General features: G+C 35.3%; 1 protein-coding gene across 3 annotated transcripts in view; it reads right to left on the reverse strand.

Moving 5' to 3' along the window:
• Nucleotides 1–18423, reverse strand: part of TBX5 (T-box transcription factor 5) — a 68726-nt gene extending 50303 nt beyond the window's left edge. Inside the window, exons 1-3 of one of the 3 annotated variants that reach the window (XM_063454705.1) lie at nt 18339–18423; nt 12524–12689; nt 9901–9995 (exon numbers count right to left, since the gene is read on the reverse strand). In XM_063454705.1, coding sequence (XP_063310775.1) covers nt 9901–9995; nt 12524–12670 — 242 coding nt within the window. In that variant the 5' untranslated portion in view covers nt 12671–12689; nt 18339–18423. Of the gene's footprint in view, nt 1–9900; nt 9996–12523; nt 12690–15325; nt 15473–18338 lie in introns of those variants that run through there. The other 2 variants (XM_063454707.1, XM_063454706.1) reach the window with 2 other exon arrangements.
• Nucleotides 18424–19279: the final 856 nt, after the last annotated feature.

Here is a 19279-nt window from a genome sequence, read left to right on the forward strand (position 1 = left end):
GGATTAAATCACTGCAGAAGAAGGAAACACAAGAGAAGAAACTGCTTGCATCAGCGTTATTGAAAAGTGATGCTTATATAATGTGCAAAACAGTTGCAGTCAGATTTATTTTTCTCTTCTGTTGTATACTGAATGAATACACAACAGAATTATTCCGAAAATAATTTGAATGTAAAATGTATAATGTGTGGCCTGCACCACACACAATTCCACGGCATTGTTGGCCATATATATAAAAAACTGCAGTAATTGTAGTCACATGTGCTCTATTTGGTGAGTAATTTTAGGAAAAGGTACTATACATGGGAGGCTTTAAAGGCTTACTATGGAAATTGCTAAAGAAATTTCAACGATAAATATATTTTTCCATCACTGATCTCATAGCATGACATAGTAACACAGTATAGAAAATGTGTTTGTGATAAAATGCCCCCTCTTCTGAGCCATTGGGCCTCTGGTCCTACCTTTGTCACATTACATAGTTACATGGTTACATAGCTGAAAAGAGACTTGCGTCCATCAAATTCAGCCTTCCTTACATATGTTTTTGCTGTTGATCCAAAAGATGGCAAAAAAACCTAGTCTGTAGCGCTTCCAATTTTGCAACAAACTAGGAAAAAATTCCTTCTTGACCCTAAAATAGCAGTCAGTTGTCTCCTTGGATCAAGCAGCTATTACCCCACTAATTAGAAATTATATCCCTGTATGTTATGTTTTTGCAAGTATTTATCCAACTGCAGTTTAAACATCTGTATAGACTCTGACAAAACCACCTCTTCAGGCAGAGAATTCCATATCCTGATTGCTCTTACTGTAAAAAAACCTTTTCTTTGCCTTAGATGATCTCCTTTCTTCCAGCCTAAATGTGTGACCTTGTGTCCTATGTATAGCCCTGTTTATGAATAGATTTCCAGATAAAGGTTTGTATTGGCCCTGAATATATATTTGTATAATGTTATCATATCCCCTCTCAGGCGCCGTTTTTCCAAACTAAACAGATTTAATTTTTTTTAACCTTTCTTCATAACTAAAATGCTCCATTCCTTTTATCAATTTTGTAGCTCGTCTCTGCACTTTTTCTAGTGCCATGATATCTTTCTTTAGAACAGGTGCCCAAAATTTCACAGCATTTTCAAGGTCTGGTCTTACCAGCGATTTATAAAGAGGCAAAATTATATTTTCATCCTGAGAGTTTATGCCCCTATTTATACATTACAAAACCTTACTGGCTTTAGCAACTGCAAATTGACATTGCATATTGCTGCCTAATTTGTTGTCTATAACTTCCCAAATCCTTCTCGTGTGTGGTTATCCCTAGTTCACTACCATTTAGGGTGTAAATGACTTGTGCATTCTTAACCCCGAAGTGCATAACTTTGCATTTATCTACGTTAAATTTAATCTGCCATTTTAGTGCCCAGTCCCCCAATCAATCCAAATCCCTCTGCAAATGCAGTGTTTACTTCAAAAAGCCTGAAGGGAATGATTCTACTCAGTAGAACAAATGCAGTAAGCTGTAGTTGTTCTGGTGGCTATAGTGTTTTTTCAACATCAATAGTAAGTCAAATCAACAATGGACTTGGATGTCTTGCTTATCAAATTGAATCATAAACTGAATGCTAAATGTAAAGGAAACTTAATGAAGCATGTGATTAGTAGATTACTCAGATATCTAAACCAAAGTCAACAAATATTACAGAATCTCAGTTATTTTAAATAGATTTGAATGGAGCATCCATTATTCTAAATTATCTATGTAAGACAGAAAATGAGCTGCAGAACAATGATTTAGAAATAAGTAAACTCCTTTTCATCCTTTATTATCATTCCTATTATTCTTCTTTTCCTGTCCCATGTCTTCATCCCTGCCCCAATAATTTACCATGCCTGCCTTCCATTATTTCTTTATGGACCACGGCAATACTGCTGAAACTTTTATTTAATTCTTCTATTTGGTCAAAATGTGCAGTATTTCACTCTCAATAAACAAATGGTGACAAAGGGGATGAAAGGGGGTTTTGGGTTCCTTTCATCATATAACATTGCAATATCAACAACATAAGGAATGTATGTTCTAAAATGGGAATTGTGAGGTCGACAATGAAATTGCATGTTATATAATAAAAAACTGACTTGGAGCTATGGTGACCTAAATTTACATTAACCTAGACTTTGAAACATCTATTGATTCTAAAGCTACACAATGTTAGTCATAGTTTCCATAGGACAGCAACTTGCTGTGAATGCTGATACAATATCATTCATAACACATCCATCCAATATCACCGCCTGCAATTCAAACAGCAGAACCACCTGTGCCCCATTATCTATCCATCAATATTGTATTCATTGCTTCCTAATAAATATCCCACAACCTAATAGTACTTTGTGAATCCACTAAACAGCAAACTACCATATAATTAATAAATTGATCTGTTTCGGTTCAGCTATTTATACTAAGATTGTTCTCAAAATAATATAGAAGTTTTATAATGTGCCACAACATATATCTAGAAACAAAGAATGCCCAAATTACAAATTAAGATATACAAATGTGTGATACAAAGGATTAAGGTTTCAAATGTTTTTTAGGAAAAGGGTTTATATATATATATTAATATTTATTGTAAGTTGATGCTACAGTGATTTTAAAAAAAATATAATATATAAAACACTTGTTTTTTTTTTTAGGTTGAGGATTTAGGAATTTATGTAAGCATTTTTTGACCTACATTTGTTTTGGGGGCTTAAGAGGTTGCTACTTATTTTCATTGTAAGGTTCCCCGTAGCCACTGCACATGTTGGTTGAGGTCATAGAACACCTAAACTCCCCAAGTCCTAGAATCAGTCGGGGTTCTGCAAGAGTGTAAACTCTAATTCAAGAATGTTGCCTTGAATATCCATACAAATGTCAACGTACAAGTGCTACACTATGTGATCCTGCCATATTGCTAAAAAAAAACATTTTTTACAGGTGTATTGTTTTAGACACATTCAGTACCAAAACATGAAAGTTAAAGGCATATGCCTAGTACCATAATTACCACAGTGAGCTTTAGTTATGGTGTCAGGAGTGGCTTAATGCTCCCATTCTTTTAGACTGGTTTTACTTGTTATCTGTGGTCTGCCGGGTGCCTCCACTACAGCTCAGTTAGAGCCGGAGGCTGGTAGCTCTCAATGAGTTAGGCCTGCATCCACCAAAGCTCAGTGAGAGCCAGAATGTCTCTTCACTGAGCTTTGGTGGATGCACAGAGTGGCACACATTCTAATATGGTTTAAAGTCTTACACTAGAAGGGGCACTCCTGGCACATTAAAGGGACACTAAGACAAGCTCAGTGAAGTGGTCTTGGTGCAATGCCCCAATCCCACTTTGTCCTGCAATGTAAATCATTGCAGTTTTTGAGAAACTTTAATAATTACATTGAAAGATAAGATTGCCTGTAGATCAGGCAGCCACTAGAGACACTTCCTGGTGGCTAACCAACTTTTGTCGCCTAATTGAGGCTGGACGTCCTCACGCTCTGCATGAGGATGTCCAGCCTCAGTAGAATCCCGTAGGAAGGCATTGAACCAATGCTTTTCTATTGGGAGGGCCTAATGCACTCGCAGAGCTCGCCGCATATGTGCATTAGCCCCCCGTCATATGACGTCGGAGGAGGTGGAGCTCTGACCCAGCACCAGGGGACATCGGCGCTTGAAGATCTCTTGACTGCAGCCTTTGCTAAGGGGAGCAAGCAACCTAAATGGTGGGTTAAGCACTATAGGGTCAGGAATACATGTTTGTGTTCCTGACCCTGTAGTGATCCTTTAAATATTGTATCACATACATTGGACGTTTGCCCTTTGCCTTTTATACCTACTGGGATACCCTAAAACATAATGTCTTGGGAGGACCCCATACTGAGCCACCTGTGATAATAGATATACACTGCAGTCATATTCACTAAAGTGTGGATTGTCAGGAATTCCAAGTAAATTCCATATTTAAGACTAAAATAGACAAATTGAAACCATAGCTGACTCATCTCCAATTTGACTATTTTGGCCTGAAAGTAAAAAACAAAACACACTTTGAATTCAATTTAAATTCCTGACAATTCTGACTTTAGCGAATTCCTCTTTAGTGGAGAATTGACAAATAATTAATAGAACTGAAAATTGACAGATTTGACTTTTTAAGCAGTATTAATTTGCAGTACAGTTTGAAATGTATGTGTGTTAACCTAAATTAATTAACTCCATTTTCATTTCTCTGCAATCATGTGTCTAGTAAATAAGCCTACTACCTAGGGTGAGTTGATTAAGGCAAAAAAAAAAAAAAAAAATAGGCCAACAAATAGACCCCTAAATGAATTGTAAAATACTGTAAACATCAACAATATATGAAAACCTGCACTGTACGTCTGTGATACTATTCACATATGTTTTTTCTATGTTTATAGTTACTTTCATTTAACCCCTTAATAGATAGCATTGAGCCCCTGTCTTTAGACACACTACAATTCCTATTTCTCTTGGACAGCTAAGGGCCCAGCCCACATATATTTAAAAAAATAATAATAATAAGTCACACTCTCTAAATATATCTTTTCTTTTATAGAACTCCATGATTTTTACCTAATGCATAATAATACTTACTCCATAGAAAACACTTTTTAAAAAAAATAAAAATCGTCCTTTCGTCAAAGAGGCCTAGTGACTCTCTGTATATATCTCTGGTTTACCCGGACTTTTGGCACAACGTTTAAAACTAATACTGCTATTTTATCTTTTAAACAAAACTGCAGTAAAAGCTATTTTCTCTCCTCAAAGGAAACTAGATATGCCTAAGTATTTGGAGAGTCCAATTTATCACCTGAGCTTTCAGAGTTCTGAGATTTTATACACAAACCTTGTTTTAAAAATGTACTTTTATGTTTTAAATAGAGATTTGGCTTTAACTATTTACAGTACTTGTTTTTTTAAAGGGAACAGCATTTCTCACACAAATGTATTTGATACATGTATATTTACTATATTAATAAAAGTACTTGCAATCACACAAACATGCACACATATGCAAAAACATATAAATATATATAAAACTACGCACATGTCAATTAAATATATAGGTACGTGTTTCTATATGTATTATAAACATAGATTTGCTAATACCTATTTCCTAATACTGGATTCTCACTCACATCAACACAGCAAAAGAGCAGTTGTAATCACACGCAAAGGAGGTTATTTACAGATATGAGTGAGCTGAGCAGTTTTTACTAGGCTGAACCATTTTTCCCAAAAACAGAAAAATCTTGGGGACGCATGAATTCTGGCCGAATGTCAGTTCGGCTCTGCACAGTTTCAGTACCGAACACCAGATTTGGGAACTGAGCCAGGTGGATTAAAGGGGCATGAAAATAGGCCAATCAATGTACTGAAAATATATATATATTATGTATATATTTTGCAGTTGTCTGATAGGAGTATTTTTCAACCATTTTTTTCAAAGATCAAGTGAGAAAAAATTGTAACAGGAGGAGTAGTAAACAAACACTATATTTCTATATTTATTAAATATTTAATATATATTTACTGCACCACGTATTTTCCCCTCTATTGCTCACTTATCACATTACATGTGCATAAATTCCATAGTGTCTGTCCCCTAGCCATCTATCATCTCTTTTTTTTGTTTCCATGGGCAGTATTCGGAATCAAAGCTAAAATATACCCAAAACGAACATAATCGACCATTGCGCGTTTCACTTGCTTTGTACTTCGGTTACATTTCGGCTTCGAGCTTAGGAATTCCGCCACACACCCAATTGGCCAAAATTTGGACAAATTGCAGTTTGGACTAAACCATATGTCCATGTCTAGTTTTTAACTACATTTTTTTTCTTTTAGAAAATGTCTCCCTTGAATTAATACACTTTGTGATTATTTTAGAAGTATTTACATATATTTCTGTTCAGCATATTGCAGTTACAAAACCGGTAAACAAAGAACATAACAATCAAACAAATTCTAAATACATTTTGCTTTATACACACACACATATATATATATATATAAAAAGAGGGAAAAGCTAAAGTGAAACAACTTATTCATAATTGTTTTATCCAGGCCAATAAAACCAGAATAACACTATCTCTAGTTGTCCATGTCTTTGCAACTATCTCCCTTGATTATTTATTAACTCCTCTTTCACTGTTCATGTAAGTGAAGATCCTAGTATAGTGAGGATGACCTTTTGGTCAAGGTCAGAAAGATAGTAAAAGGTCAGATAATAAAAAAAAAATATTCCAACTGCTTTGTCATTCAAAAGAAAAGTAGAGTAGGATTTAACCTGAATTATTTGTTTATTCACTGATCCTGTATACAAATATTGGGGGATAAGGTAAGAGATTTAAAATATTCTGAAATATTGGCATAGAAACAGAAAACAAACTTTTTTTTGGTCATGTACAGTATGTGTGACAATTTAGATACAAATGGTCAAATCTGATAGTATTTCTGGGAATGCATGTGCATCTTAAAATTCGACCTGAATGGCTACATTAAGTATTTGTAGAAAACTAGGAATTGCAAGTTGCTGTTATGGCCTGCAAAGAATCTCTGTATCAAACTCAGTGGGCTCAGAGCCCTTATTCCCTCCTCCTCGCAGACTGCCAGCCAGAATGCTAACAGTTTATGTAGAGCAGGGGTGCCCAAAAGGCAGATCCCCAGATGTTGTAGAACTACAACTCTCATGATGCTTTGTATGCCTTTAGAATGCTTTAGAATGGCAAAGCATCATGGAAGTTGTAGTTTTAAAACATCTGGGGATCTACCTTTTGGGCACCCCTGTCGTAGGGCGTGGGTGAGGGGATGGAGGGCTTCACATTTAAATCACTCTGCAGAAGTGCAGAGGGATATAATAGTGCCCGGGCAGAGAAATGTGTGTCTCTACAGTCTAAAAAATAGCACTAGATCAAAAAGAGATGGTTTTGCAACACAGACCAAACTTTAGCATGAGTATACACATTGTTGTGCTGAAGAGGCTAATTATACAACAGCACCATATTTAGGATATCCCTTTCATGGTAAATCCACCTTTTAATAGTAAACTATACTTTTGTAGGTAGCTTTTCTCAGAATGCAAGGCAGAGGGGTGTGTTACCCCATGCTACAATAATGGTCTCTTGAAAGAATGGGGTTGTAATTATATACTGATTTTAATTTTTTTTTGCAAATGTTTGTTTTTTACATATAAAATTGAAAAGTTAAGACCATCCAAAACTGGGGTACGTTGATAAAAAGCTCGCAAGGCATAAAATATGGCCATGTCTACAGGTTTTTTTTATTTAATGTAAGTAAGTTTGTAGTTTTATATGGCTTGATTTTTATACTATATATGTATTAAATATATATTATAGAAATATAGATTTGTTTTCTACTGCTCCTCCTGTTTTCCTCTATTGATGATTTCACATGTGATATGTGAATAAAGTCAACATTTACTAGCTGTCCCCTACCCATCAATCATCTCTTTTTTTGGGATCACTGGTGGGGTTGCAAATCACAAATCAAAACTAATATTGTCCATTGCGCAATTCGTTTGGCTTGTGATTCTGCTACATTTAGGCTCAGAGTTCAGGAATTTGTACAGCCACTGGATACAAATCTCCAAGTCTAATAATAAGTGCTTGTTTTAGTCTGTCTGTCTGCCTGCTTGTCTGTCTGTCTGTCTATCTATCCTATATATCTGTATCTATATCTATAGGCTATAGAATATATGGCTATATATCCTAAACACGTCTCTTAAGAGTATGGCCCACTCTATTTGAGTAACTGATCAGTAACCTGTACTGGTAAACTTGTTCACACTGTGCACAGCAAAATAGCAGTTTTGAACATATAAGAGGGAACATTTTAGATAGCTATGCATATGGTATATTTATTGGCTTGAAAAAGCAAAACTTAGAAAACGCAGTGTCTTCTATATTTTCATTCTTGAAATAATGTCTTCCTTACACACACAGACCATGTTATACACATATTCCTACCCATCATACGTATTGATATGTTTATCATACACACACTAACACAGGAACAGGACTGCACCATTGGAAGTGCAGGCTGAGAGAGAATCTAGTTTTAGGAAACAGGTCAGAATTCTAAAATCTATACAATAAATCGATACAATAAATCTATACGATAATACATAAAGAACTCATAGGGGACAGGAGTGTGTATCAAGAGAAAAATATCAGTTTTACTAAATACAAAAACACTTCAAAAATGAAGTGACCGGGTGTACATAGATGCAGTGTGACTTTTACTTAAAAACAAATTCAACTAACCTCACAAAGTGCCCAAAGAGATGTAAACAGTATACATAGAGGGCGTTTTGGCCCTGTATTAGGGTTCCTGGACACACCTGACACACCTGACACATCCTTTTCTCATGCTTTGCTAGAAACATGTCCTTATACTTTGAAATCAGCACCTTAGCTTATTTTAACAGTTAATCGTGTTTTTCCAGCCAAGCACCCTTTGTTCTGCTATCTGTCACACCAACCCCCCCAATCCCACATACGGTAATCATTTTATCCAAGTACATCTTATAGTAACTCATTTTCTATCAAACATCCTACCTTAGTGACAAATATTAAAACATGCCCAACACACCTTGACATTCACATTATATACATGATATCATGCTGAACAAAGTAGAGAATGTTCAATTTCTCCTGTTTGTTAAATCATGGTGCTGATTAAAAACCTGTATGGGGCCAATTAATGGAAATGCTGTACAGAACCAAAATAATGTATTTCATAATAAGCTTCTCATTTCTGTTCAGATGGAGAATAGTGATTTGTTTTATAAATTACTTTCTCATCAGACCTATAAATAAAGTTCTGATTGACTCTGCAGGGTGGATGGATAGATGGATGGATTTTGGGACACTATTTATTATTTAAAGACAAGTGGAAAGAACTCTAGCCTGAGGTCTGGAAGGAAATGTCTCTATTAGATTGTTGTAGTAAATCCTGAGCCAGCTGTGAGGAGATCTCCTGGACTGGCTCCATGCAGTGAGGAGAGGTCTCAGCCATGAGCAAATCCAGTCTGCAGCTCAGCTCACACTAATACAGAGAGTGGCTCATTGATCTCTGATTGCTCTATGCCTGGTCTCCTTAGCCCTTTATTGTACTCCTTGCCCTCTGTAACCTCCTCTCTGTATATTCATTACTGTGTATGTTCTATTATATTCTAATTTACTTTCCCTCCAGTATTTTGTCATTTAATTTGGCAGAGTGTTTAGCAGTTTCTTCTTTATTTTATGTGACTTGTTTATTTTATTTGTTTTTTGTTTTCTTGTTATCTGGACTTTGGTTAATTTTTTTCTTTGTTCTCTGTGATTGTTTCTATCTTTCTTTCGTTTTCCTTAATTTTTCTCCTGAAACCTTTGTTTTTTTTTAAAAGAAATCTTTAAAATCTTTACCCCACCAACCCTCCTCTATTACAGTCCCCGATCCCCCGTTTTAACCCCCCTCTCCCATCACTGGTTCAGCCTGTCTGTCTGTCTGTTTGTCGGTCAGTCACACTCACAGGCACAAGTTTATTTTCTAAATAAAAATATATCGATATCATTCATGTTTTCCTGCTCTTTCTTTCATTTCTCCCTCTTTGCCTCTGATCCTTTTCTACAAACATTCCCCTGACTGGATCGCAGCCTGGGACATTTTTACAGTTACAGTAAGGAATATGAAAGACCCTTGTGAGCTAGCCCTGTTTTTTTTATTATATCCTGACAGCCAGTTTAATGAACAAAATAATTGGCTAGGACGTGAGATTAATTAAGGATTTGCACAGAATGAACTCCCCAGATCCCGCTCTCAGAACTCGCGAACGTTTGTTATTCGCTTACCGTCCAGCCTTAGTAATTATCATTTCGGTGCCAACTTCGTGAAATTTCATCCACAGCTCCCTCTCGTGCAGAAACACCTTAATACCTTCCATGCCCTAGGAAAAGAGGGGTGGGTGTGCTTGTTATTACACTCTCAACTATAGAATAATAAAAATATAACATAGAGTATAATAACCACAGATAGAAATTCTGGGGGAAAATTAATAGAATTGTATTGTTTTCAATGTGTTTGGTTTTCAAAAATATTTTCATAGAAGGATTTGTGTTGTTCTTCTACTTCGTATTAATAATAATAATAATAATAATTATTATTATTATTATTACTATTATAATAGTTATAATAATTATAATAATAATAATCAATATTAATAATAATAATAATAATAATAATAATAATAATAAAATGTTGTTTTTTCTTGTGCTGTGTTGCCATGTTTAAGATATAGAATTTATATAACTTGTATAAAAAGTTTAGCGTTACCCTAGTTTTAATTTAACTGAAGTTTCTGAGTACAAAAAAATATATATTCAGGATTTAATTTCCTTCTGACAATAAACCTCTTTTAGTCCCATTTCATATCAATATAACATGAAAGGTCCGGCCCAGACTGTGATTTTAAGAGGGTTTTTTTTTTGTGTGTGAGTGTTGAATTGGTTACATGAGAATAAAATGTTTTGTTTTTTTTTTTTAAAAAAGAAGTACTAAATATAATATTGAATAATATAATTTTCAAAATAAGAATACAATTAAATATAATATTATGATCATATAAAAGTGACCACTTTACAGAGAGATGCCTTTCGAAGTTTTGAAAATCAAGTGGTGGATTCACTAAACAGTGAGATGAGAAATGAATTTCACAATTTCCCCCCAAAATACCAGTGTTGGATAAAATTAAGTGGGGGGTTGCTTAACGTGATCACTAAATTGTGCAAACCATTTCTCAAGTGTCAACAATTAACTGTATAGGAGCTATACTACAAAAGTTTATAATAAATTCTTTTTTTTTTTTTTAATACAGGGTTGTGAGCTTTAATTGTTACCATATACACTAAAGTGCACTAGTAGAACAAACAAAAAAACACGATTCAGTTAATTGTATGTCTTTATACTTTGTAATTAATGTTGCAAAGCAGAATGACATTTGTGCATCGCCAAACAGGATAACTACAACCGAACGAAAACAGAGATATTAGATGCAGCTACAAAGATTCGAATTGCAACAAACTAGATAGAAAGTATAGAAGAACATTATAGAAGTTAAAAATCACAAAGTTTTATGGAACATGAGTCTCTTGTTTTTTCCTAACTGACAGTTCAGTAATATTATTTTATGCACTCCATCGATACTTTAAAAATATCCGAAGGGTTGTCTATAAATACCACTAATAAGAAGTTTTTTTTATCATATAATTGCCACTCTATTTTCATCGCCAAAAATGTGGGAAGTCTTAATACATTACTTACGGCTTGCCTAGAAACCATATGTGATATGATCCTTCATTTATAAACTTCAAAACTAGCTTAGAAAACGAAACTTAAACTATTGTTTTTAGGACGATCAGCTCAGTCAAGACTTGAACAGAAAGATCTACTTTATAATGAATGAATATGTGTATAGCCACGATATAGTCCTTATATATCAGCACTAGATTAACTATATGTTTATTTATTGTACGTATATAAACTTGTATATAGATATGCGTTTACTTATAGATAGTACATGCACATATGTATATCTAGAACTAGTGTGTACACATAGCATATTAATATTAAGGCTTGACTATGCTATCTGTATTTCTAGAGTTTAGATACAGCGCGTGTATGTTTTAAAAAAAAATAATTATATATATATTTGTTAGGTATACGTGGTATCGTTCTAGACCATGAATATAGTATACTTATATCTGGTATTGTTTCATTTGTACATGTGTATACATGTTTTCTATATTGTATATAGCTAAAGTGCCTGTATATTGTTATCCCTGATACAGGAAACGAGTGCCTGCCTATATGAAGATTTAATATATAGATGTTGTGTTTGTATATATTTAGAAGTAACATAAGTAACATAAAGTAAAAACATATACTCCGTGTATACGTTTTTACTTTATTGTCATCTATCTATCTATCTATCATGATTATTCACTACAGTGAGAATACAAGGTGAATTCAAAGTGAGTTTCGAATTTAAGGTCAAAATAGCCGAACTGGAAACATTCTCTAAGTCAGCTGTGCTTTCCATTCAGCTACTCTGGCCTTAAATTTGAAATTCACTTTGAATCCCCCTTGAATTAAATAACCCTGCATATATAGTGTCCCTATTCTATATGTGTCACTCTGTGTCTGTTTGCAGTTACTTGCTGTATGTTTGTCTGAGTGTGCAGTTGCTTGTTGTATGTTTGTGTGCAGTTGCTTGCTGTATGTATGTGTGTGTGTGTATGCAGTTGCTTTCTGTATGTTTGTGTGCAGTTACTTGCTGTATGTATGTTTGTGTGTGTGTGCAGTTACTTGCTGTATGTATGTTTGTGTGTGCAGTTGCTTGCTCTATGTTTGTGTGTGTGTATTATTGTTTGCCGTATGTTTGTGCGTGTGTGCTTGATGTTGCATGGTTTCTCTTACCTGCTGAGTAAAGGCAGCCTGTGGCGAGGTGGGGGTCTTGCTGCTGCCCCCCAGCTGGCTGTCCTGTTTGGGGTCACACTGCAGTTCTTTGGGGTCTGGTTCCACTGGGGTATCAGGCATCCCATATGCCTCCTCCGTGTCCGCCATGTTACAGAGGAGCCCTGCACTGAGAGAGCTGGAGATTACATAGCGCTCTGTGTACACATGGTATGCTCTGTGTGGGATTCAGTGCACGCAGAGACCTTCTGTATACTGTCTGTCTGTCCCACACTTTGTAACTACCCCTTAGCTTTAACTAAGGTACCAGTCTGTGTGACAGGGTACCCGGCGCTGAGCGCTGTATGATTATCCCTATGTAGACATATGTCTGTCACTCTTAGTAAGCCATGCATTGTGTCTCCCACCCCACTCACTAATAAAGTGTCCATCACTCTGTCTATAGAACGCTCACAACCTCATAGAAAATCATGTCAGCTCGGGAAAACTTTATCTGAATAGAGGAAACCCAAACAGGCCAAGAAAGAGAAAGTAAACAGGCCAATCACAAATAAAAGTGCAGATTTAATGTTCTATGAAGCAGAAAGTGAGATAAAGATGTGCAATATGTGTATATACATATACTATTTTACAATGTGTTAGGTATGTAAAACACACACATATACACAGATACACACACACATATACACAAACACACATGCGCGCGCACACAATGGTATGTGCATGTGTGATATATTAGATATAATCGATCTTCCTTTATTTATTACTGCTTCTAATGATGCCAGAATTGTGTCCTTCTCCCTGAACAGCCTAATAAAGATAAGACAATTTTGGAATCAGTGGGACAGGGCTGGTAGCCTATCACATATTGTGTCTGGCATTTTCTACTGTATATGCATTCACAATGACTTCTAATTAATCCCAAATCGTTCCCAGCTAATGCTGCTCCCAATCAGCCCCTGTATAGATAGCTAGCATTCCTGCAGGAAGCTTTATGTGACTGGACAGTTCAAATGTCTACATATGTCCTTTTCCACTACACATGGAAACACGTGGATTTTACTATAAATGCTTGAAAAAGGACAGACCTCGAAGAATTGTTTTTGTTGTTGTTTATAATTCACTACTGATTAACTAGAGAAAAAAAAAGATAAATACTTGTTAAATACATTTAAAAAGAAACACCTAACAAAAAACTTTAAAATATATATTGTACTCTCTAGGAAAATCAAATGTGTCCCTAGATAATAATAGTAACAACAGTAATAATAATAACAACAATAATAATAATAAAATATAATGTATATTTATATGAAATAAATATTGTTTGATATATATATATATATATATATATATACCTGTAAAATATATATATATATATATATATATATATATATATATATATATATATATGAAACATGGGGGATGGTTGTGTATTGTTTATTTATATATATATATATATATATATATATATATATATATATATATATATATAAATATTATTTTTTATGTGGGCATTGTGTACATATATATGTGTATACATGCATATAAATATACTTATATACTTATGTGGTTGAGTCTATATTTGTTGATACAAATTTGTATATTTATGCTCCTCTACATATGTCTGTCGAACATATATATACATTTGTTAATACGTTATGGGGTTTATTTACTAGATTGAAGTAAAGTGAAACTCTAAAATAATATATACAAATATAATGAAAAAAATCTGCAAGATGTTTTAAAGCAAAACCAATACAAACTAAAATATCTAAGGATGTTTTGTTGTTGCTTATGATGGTGGTTATAGTTTATTTTAATTCAATCATGTGCTGTAAAAGATTTTGTTCGCTTGTACAATAAGTCATATTTACATTCTGCGTATACTGGGTTTACAAGTGACAAGACTTAGGGTCTGTTATCCTACAGGTGCACAGCAACAAAAGACCTGGGCATTGCTCCACTGACCCTCGGATTATTACAGGCCATTCACCTAAATTAGTAGCCTTACTTACAGCAACAGAAAATATTGCTTATTATTTTTATTATTGTTTCCAGTGTACAATAAAATGTGATCACTATGTATAATGAAATGTCTTGATACATAAGCATGTACATGGACAAATAAATACAATGTATATACAAATTGTGTTTATGTACAAAAATAGTATCATTCACGTGCGTGCATATACATTGTGGATTTATGTCAATACTTACATATACATATAATGCATTCGTAATTATATCAATATTATAGATTATATGTTTACCCTCCTCACATGTATGTATGTGTCTGTGTATATACAATCTACTTGATAGATAGATAGATAGATAGATAGATAGATAGATAGATAGATAGATAGTCAATCTATATTCAATAAATTACAATATTTAACACATGCAGCCACCAGTCACGTGCCTTGCCAATGAGATAATATATATATGTAAATATCATTATAAAACATATTGGTATAATATAGAATATAGCAATGAATACACATTATACAAGTAATTTGCAGAACATATTTCTATGTTGCAGCCTAACTTCTCAAAAGAGGCCTCTGTATAAAAAAATAGAAATAATGTGAATTGCTTTTGAAACAAGCCCTCTCACCCACATCAACAAAAAAAACCTAACCACAAAAACAACAAATACAAATAAAGTGAGATTTCAGTCAAACCCTGCTACCGCCCCTGCCTGGCTAATGGCTAGTGAAAGCTGGAGCCCCGCAGCCCCCGTACTTTCCTCTCTTCCACCCCTAGAGCTGTGCTAGGATTTGGGGGTTAAGTGTAGAACAATACCTGTGCCTGCCTTGCTGTCTGTGCTGTCTTGGAAAGGCCCGTGTTGGTTCCTGTAGTAATAAGAATGTGCTCAATCCTGAGCGTTCCAAAGGAATGATGGCCCAGGCTGGATGGCTTCCATGGAATGACGGCACAATCCTTATCGCAGTCTATCAAGCAATCACAGGCAGATAGAGGATGATGAGCGGGGTGGGGAGACAGATCTTCCTCATGCCGCTATGTGAGAGCAAGAAAAGCCTCGGATCTCATTCCGAGCTCACAGGATCTCTCCCTGCAAACACTCAGCCTGCCAGAGACACAGGGACAGAGATAAATCCAGCCCTTATCAAAACCATGGAGGGGATCTTCTTCCACCCAGAGATGGGGACAAGTTGCTGGAGATAGGGTTATGGAGAGGGCAGCGTTGTGATGTGTGATGGCTGCTGGATCCCTGCACTCTCCTCCTGTCTCTCCTTTCTGTGTGTCTCTCTCTGGAGGGCAGTGTGAGTTGGATAGAGAGAAATACAAGCTGTTCTGTTGCACAGAGCGTAGTGTAATGATGGGGAGGGGAGTGAGTGGGGCACACACTGGAAGTGCTTCTACTATCCAACCAGAGCCACTCACTGCCCCACTGCCACTAGGAATCCCCTCCACTCACACTCACATATCTCCAGATCTCCTCATCCATTGCTCTGCCATGCCCTTCTAACCATGCGCCTTCCACATCTAATTCCGCCTACCCCCTGCCTCCATTAACCCATCCACTGCCAGGGGACTCTGTGCATCCAGTAACTACAAGGATTTCTCGCTAAAACCCCCGATCACCCTCTTCAAAATTCCCCCAAAACAAACCAGAAACATCTCACTGCGTATCTCGGCCTTGGAAATGATTTTTAATTAAAAAAAAAAAACAATAATTTTATATGTCCATATTTTGATCATTGTATAAATGTTTAAGTGCAGAATATCCCCTTTCCCCCCCACACACCCTTTCTCTCCCTCCTTGGTGTACGCTGCTATCTGCAATATGGAGAGATCAAACGATGTATAAATAGATATGTCAACCCTAGGAATTCTCTAACGATTTAAGTTGAAGGTGCAATGTATACAGTGAGGCAGGTCCGGCTACAATAAAATAATCAAACCGTCACAGACAGAGGAGATTGGTTTTATCTGGGACTCCTAGACTTGCCTCTTTCTCTCCCTCTTCCCCTGTCTTTCTCCTTTTCCATTTTGTCAAATGTATTATTTTGAGGGTTAAAGTTGAACAGGTCAGCTCAAGGTAAACAGACCCCCTCTCCATTCTGAATAGAAACAGATTGCAACAGTGTATACTATTGATAAGCCTTTAAATGGATGTCTATGGCACATGTAACAATGTAATATTATCTTGCACAAGGTCAAATTCACCAATCTAGATTTGCTAAACTCATTCACATAATTTACCTATTCACACAATTTCCACTATTGTAACGTACATGGGCTCAGTGCAATATTCTCTATGTGTGCAACACGTGTATATTTCGCTATAGTTGAGAATGAGATATTTTAACACAAAAATGAAACATTATGATTACACCATTACAAGTAAATACAATGTTTGATGTAAATAAAAATCAGTTTCATTATTAGATGTCCTGTGCCAGTGTAGTTATTCCAGGGCTGTGCCAGACGCAAGGCAAGGTTGGTTAACCCTTTAAACGCTTGTTGGTTATGCATTTAAGTGTCTTCTTACACCTCAAAGATAATTATCCCTCCCAAGGACGATCTGCTCCCCTGCGTGTAAAATGCACTTATTGTATGGCAGTACAAAGGCCCAGGTGAAGTGCAGGAATGGGGTGTGGGGATCTACAAACAATAACCAGGAATGACATCTCTGTATTGGCAAATCTAAAGCTTCAGAGAAAACCACCATATTGGGTCGGAGATAGAACTCGCCACATCCCTGGGTACAGCAACATGGAACTCGACTCTAATTTGTTCTGTAAACTGACAGAATTGTAAGAAAAACAAACTGCTGGATAATCTAGCCTTCTATTCACAGGTGAAGGGATTGTGGGCATCCAGACTGACACCTATTACTCGAGAAAAGGTATACTAAAATTACTAAAATATTATCATTATATATTGCCAAAAATCAGCTAGCTGCACCTCTGTATTATTATGTTATCTATTCAGTAATATTTCTATATTTATATTGTATGCATCAGGTCTAAAGCATGCATGTTTTTTTATTTTATAATCCCACTTCGTAATAGTGTATTGGCATATAAACATTGCTGTGTGTGTTGTGTCTAGATGTATATATGTATATCTATCTGTATGTATGCATGTATGTATATGGGCACACAGAGAAATAAATATTGTATATGTGTGTATATATATATATATACACATACATGTATATGTATATGTATATGTAGTGTGAATATATTTACATACGTATATCTCCTATTTGTAGAAATGCATGGATTAAAAATTCAATAGCAGTAAGCACAACATTCATTGTGACTATATCTACAAACATGATTAAATATACATATTCTAGATTATCTCTATACATACATGTGTGTATGTGTATATATACATATACATATACATCCATACACACACACACACATATATATATATATATATATATATATATATATACACACGCAAAGATTTTGTTATGCAGGTTAGTGTAAATGTTTAAAAGTTACACACTTGTATACATTAAAAAAAGAAAAATACACATATACACACACAAAAACGTATATACACAAAGTCAAGTAACCAAACAATAAATAAGTAAATAAATAAATACACACGTTATGATCTTGGCATTGCTAAACACACACAAAGGTTAACTTATAACAATTATGTGTATATACATAGATATTTCTCTAACGTGTGTACTACTAAAGCACCTCGCTGATGAAGGCTAAACACTGTATAAATACATTTGATGTGTACTTTCTGAAAGTCACAGCAAGATAAAAGAAACTGTTGCTATATCCAAACCTTCACATGTTCCAATCACTATAGTTCTTACCTTTAATGAGATCTACAGATGATGGCAGTACCCAAGAGCTGTGGGGCAAAGTTACCAACCCTATTCACACAGCACATAAGTCCAGCTTAACTGATGTCTTCTGAGAACACTGCCTTTTACTCTAAAGTAATTATAAACTATATTTTCAGATTAAAAGATAAGAAAAGAAAAAAACATCAAAAACATAGAGCTTGCGCTTTTGCTGTTTATAGCCAGCTATACAATAGGAAGTCCAGGAGCCATAGACCCATACACATTGCTGGCTGTGCAAGCAGTTCCTGTACCCCTAAGACTGTGTGACGTCATTCCCTTACCCTGCTCTATTTTGCCTGCTTAGTGTATAGGGATGGTACAGAGTCAGACCCTCATCTTATTGCACAGTTATCTCTTAGATAGCTCCTTGGGAGAAGCCTGCAGCACGTATTTATTAGAAGAAAGGGGAGTCATTCATTCTCTAATTAATATAGTAATAGGGAGTGCTGTAGGAGGGTGCTGTGATAATTCAGTAAAACGTGTATTGGGAGATATGGCATTATAAATAACCATAGCACTGTTTAATGGATATTTGCATTTTATTTTATTTTTATTTTTCCAGTAGGACATGTCAGATGAATATACAGACACCTCCCAGGCAGAGGCTATATATAGTAATTGATAACCTGCGTGAACTTTTTCCTTTTCAGAGACTAATTATTGACGGTGATAATATGCTTTCAAAAGGGTCTACCCAAATAATCTTATATAGAACCAGTTGCTGCATAAACTGTGTAAACTGATCCAGCACCTGTGGGGTTAAATATGAATCGGTTGTGAAACAGTGCAAAGTTATCTAATTATCATTCCCAGGATTACAATTATGATTTTGATAACTTTTTACTATTATTATTGTTTTTGTTTTGTTTTTTGTTGTTGTTGCTGTTATCATCATCAGGGATTGTATA

Source organism: Pelobates fuscus, chromosome 5 (genome assembly GCF_036172605.1).
Source record: "Pelobates fuscus isolate aPelFus1 chromosome 5, aPelFus1.pri, whole genome shotgun sequence".
Classification (NCBI taxonomy): Eukaryota; Metazoa; Chordata; class Amphibia; order Anura; family Pelobatidae; genus Pelobates; species Pelobates fuscus.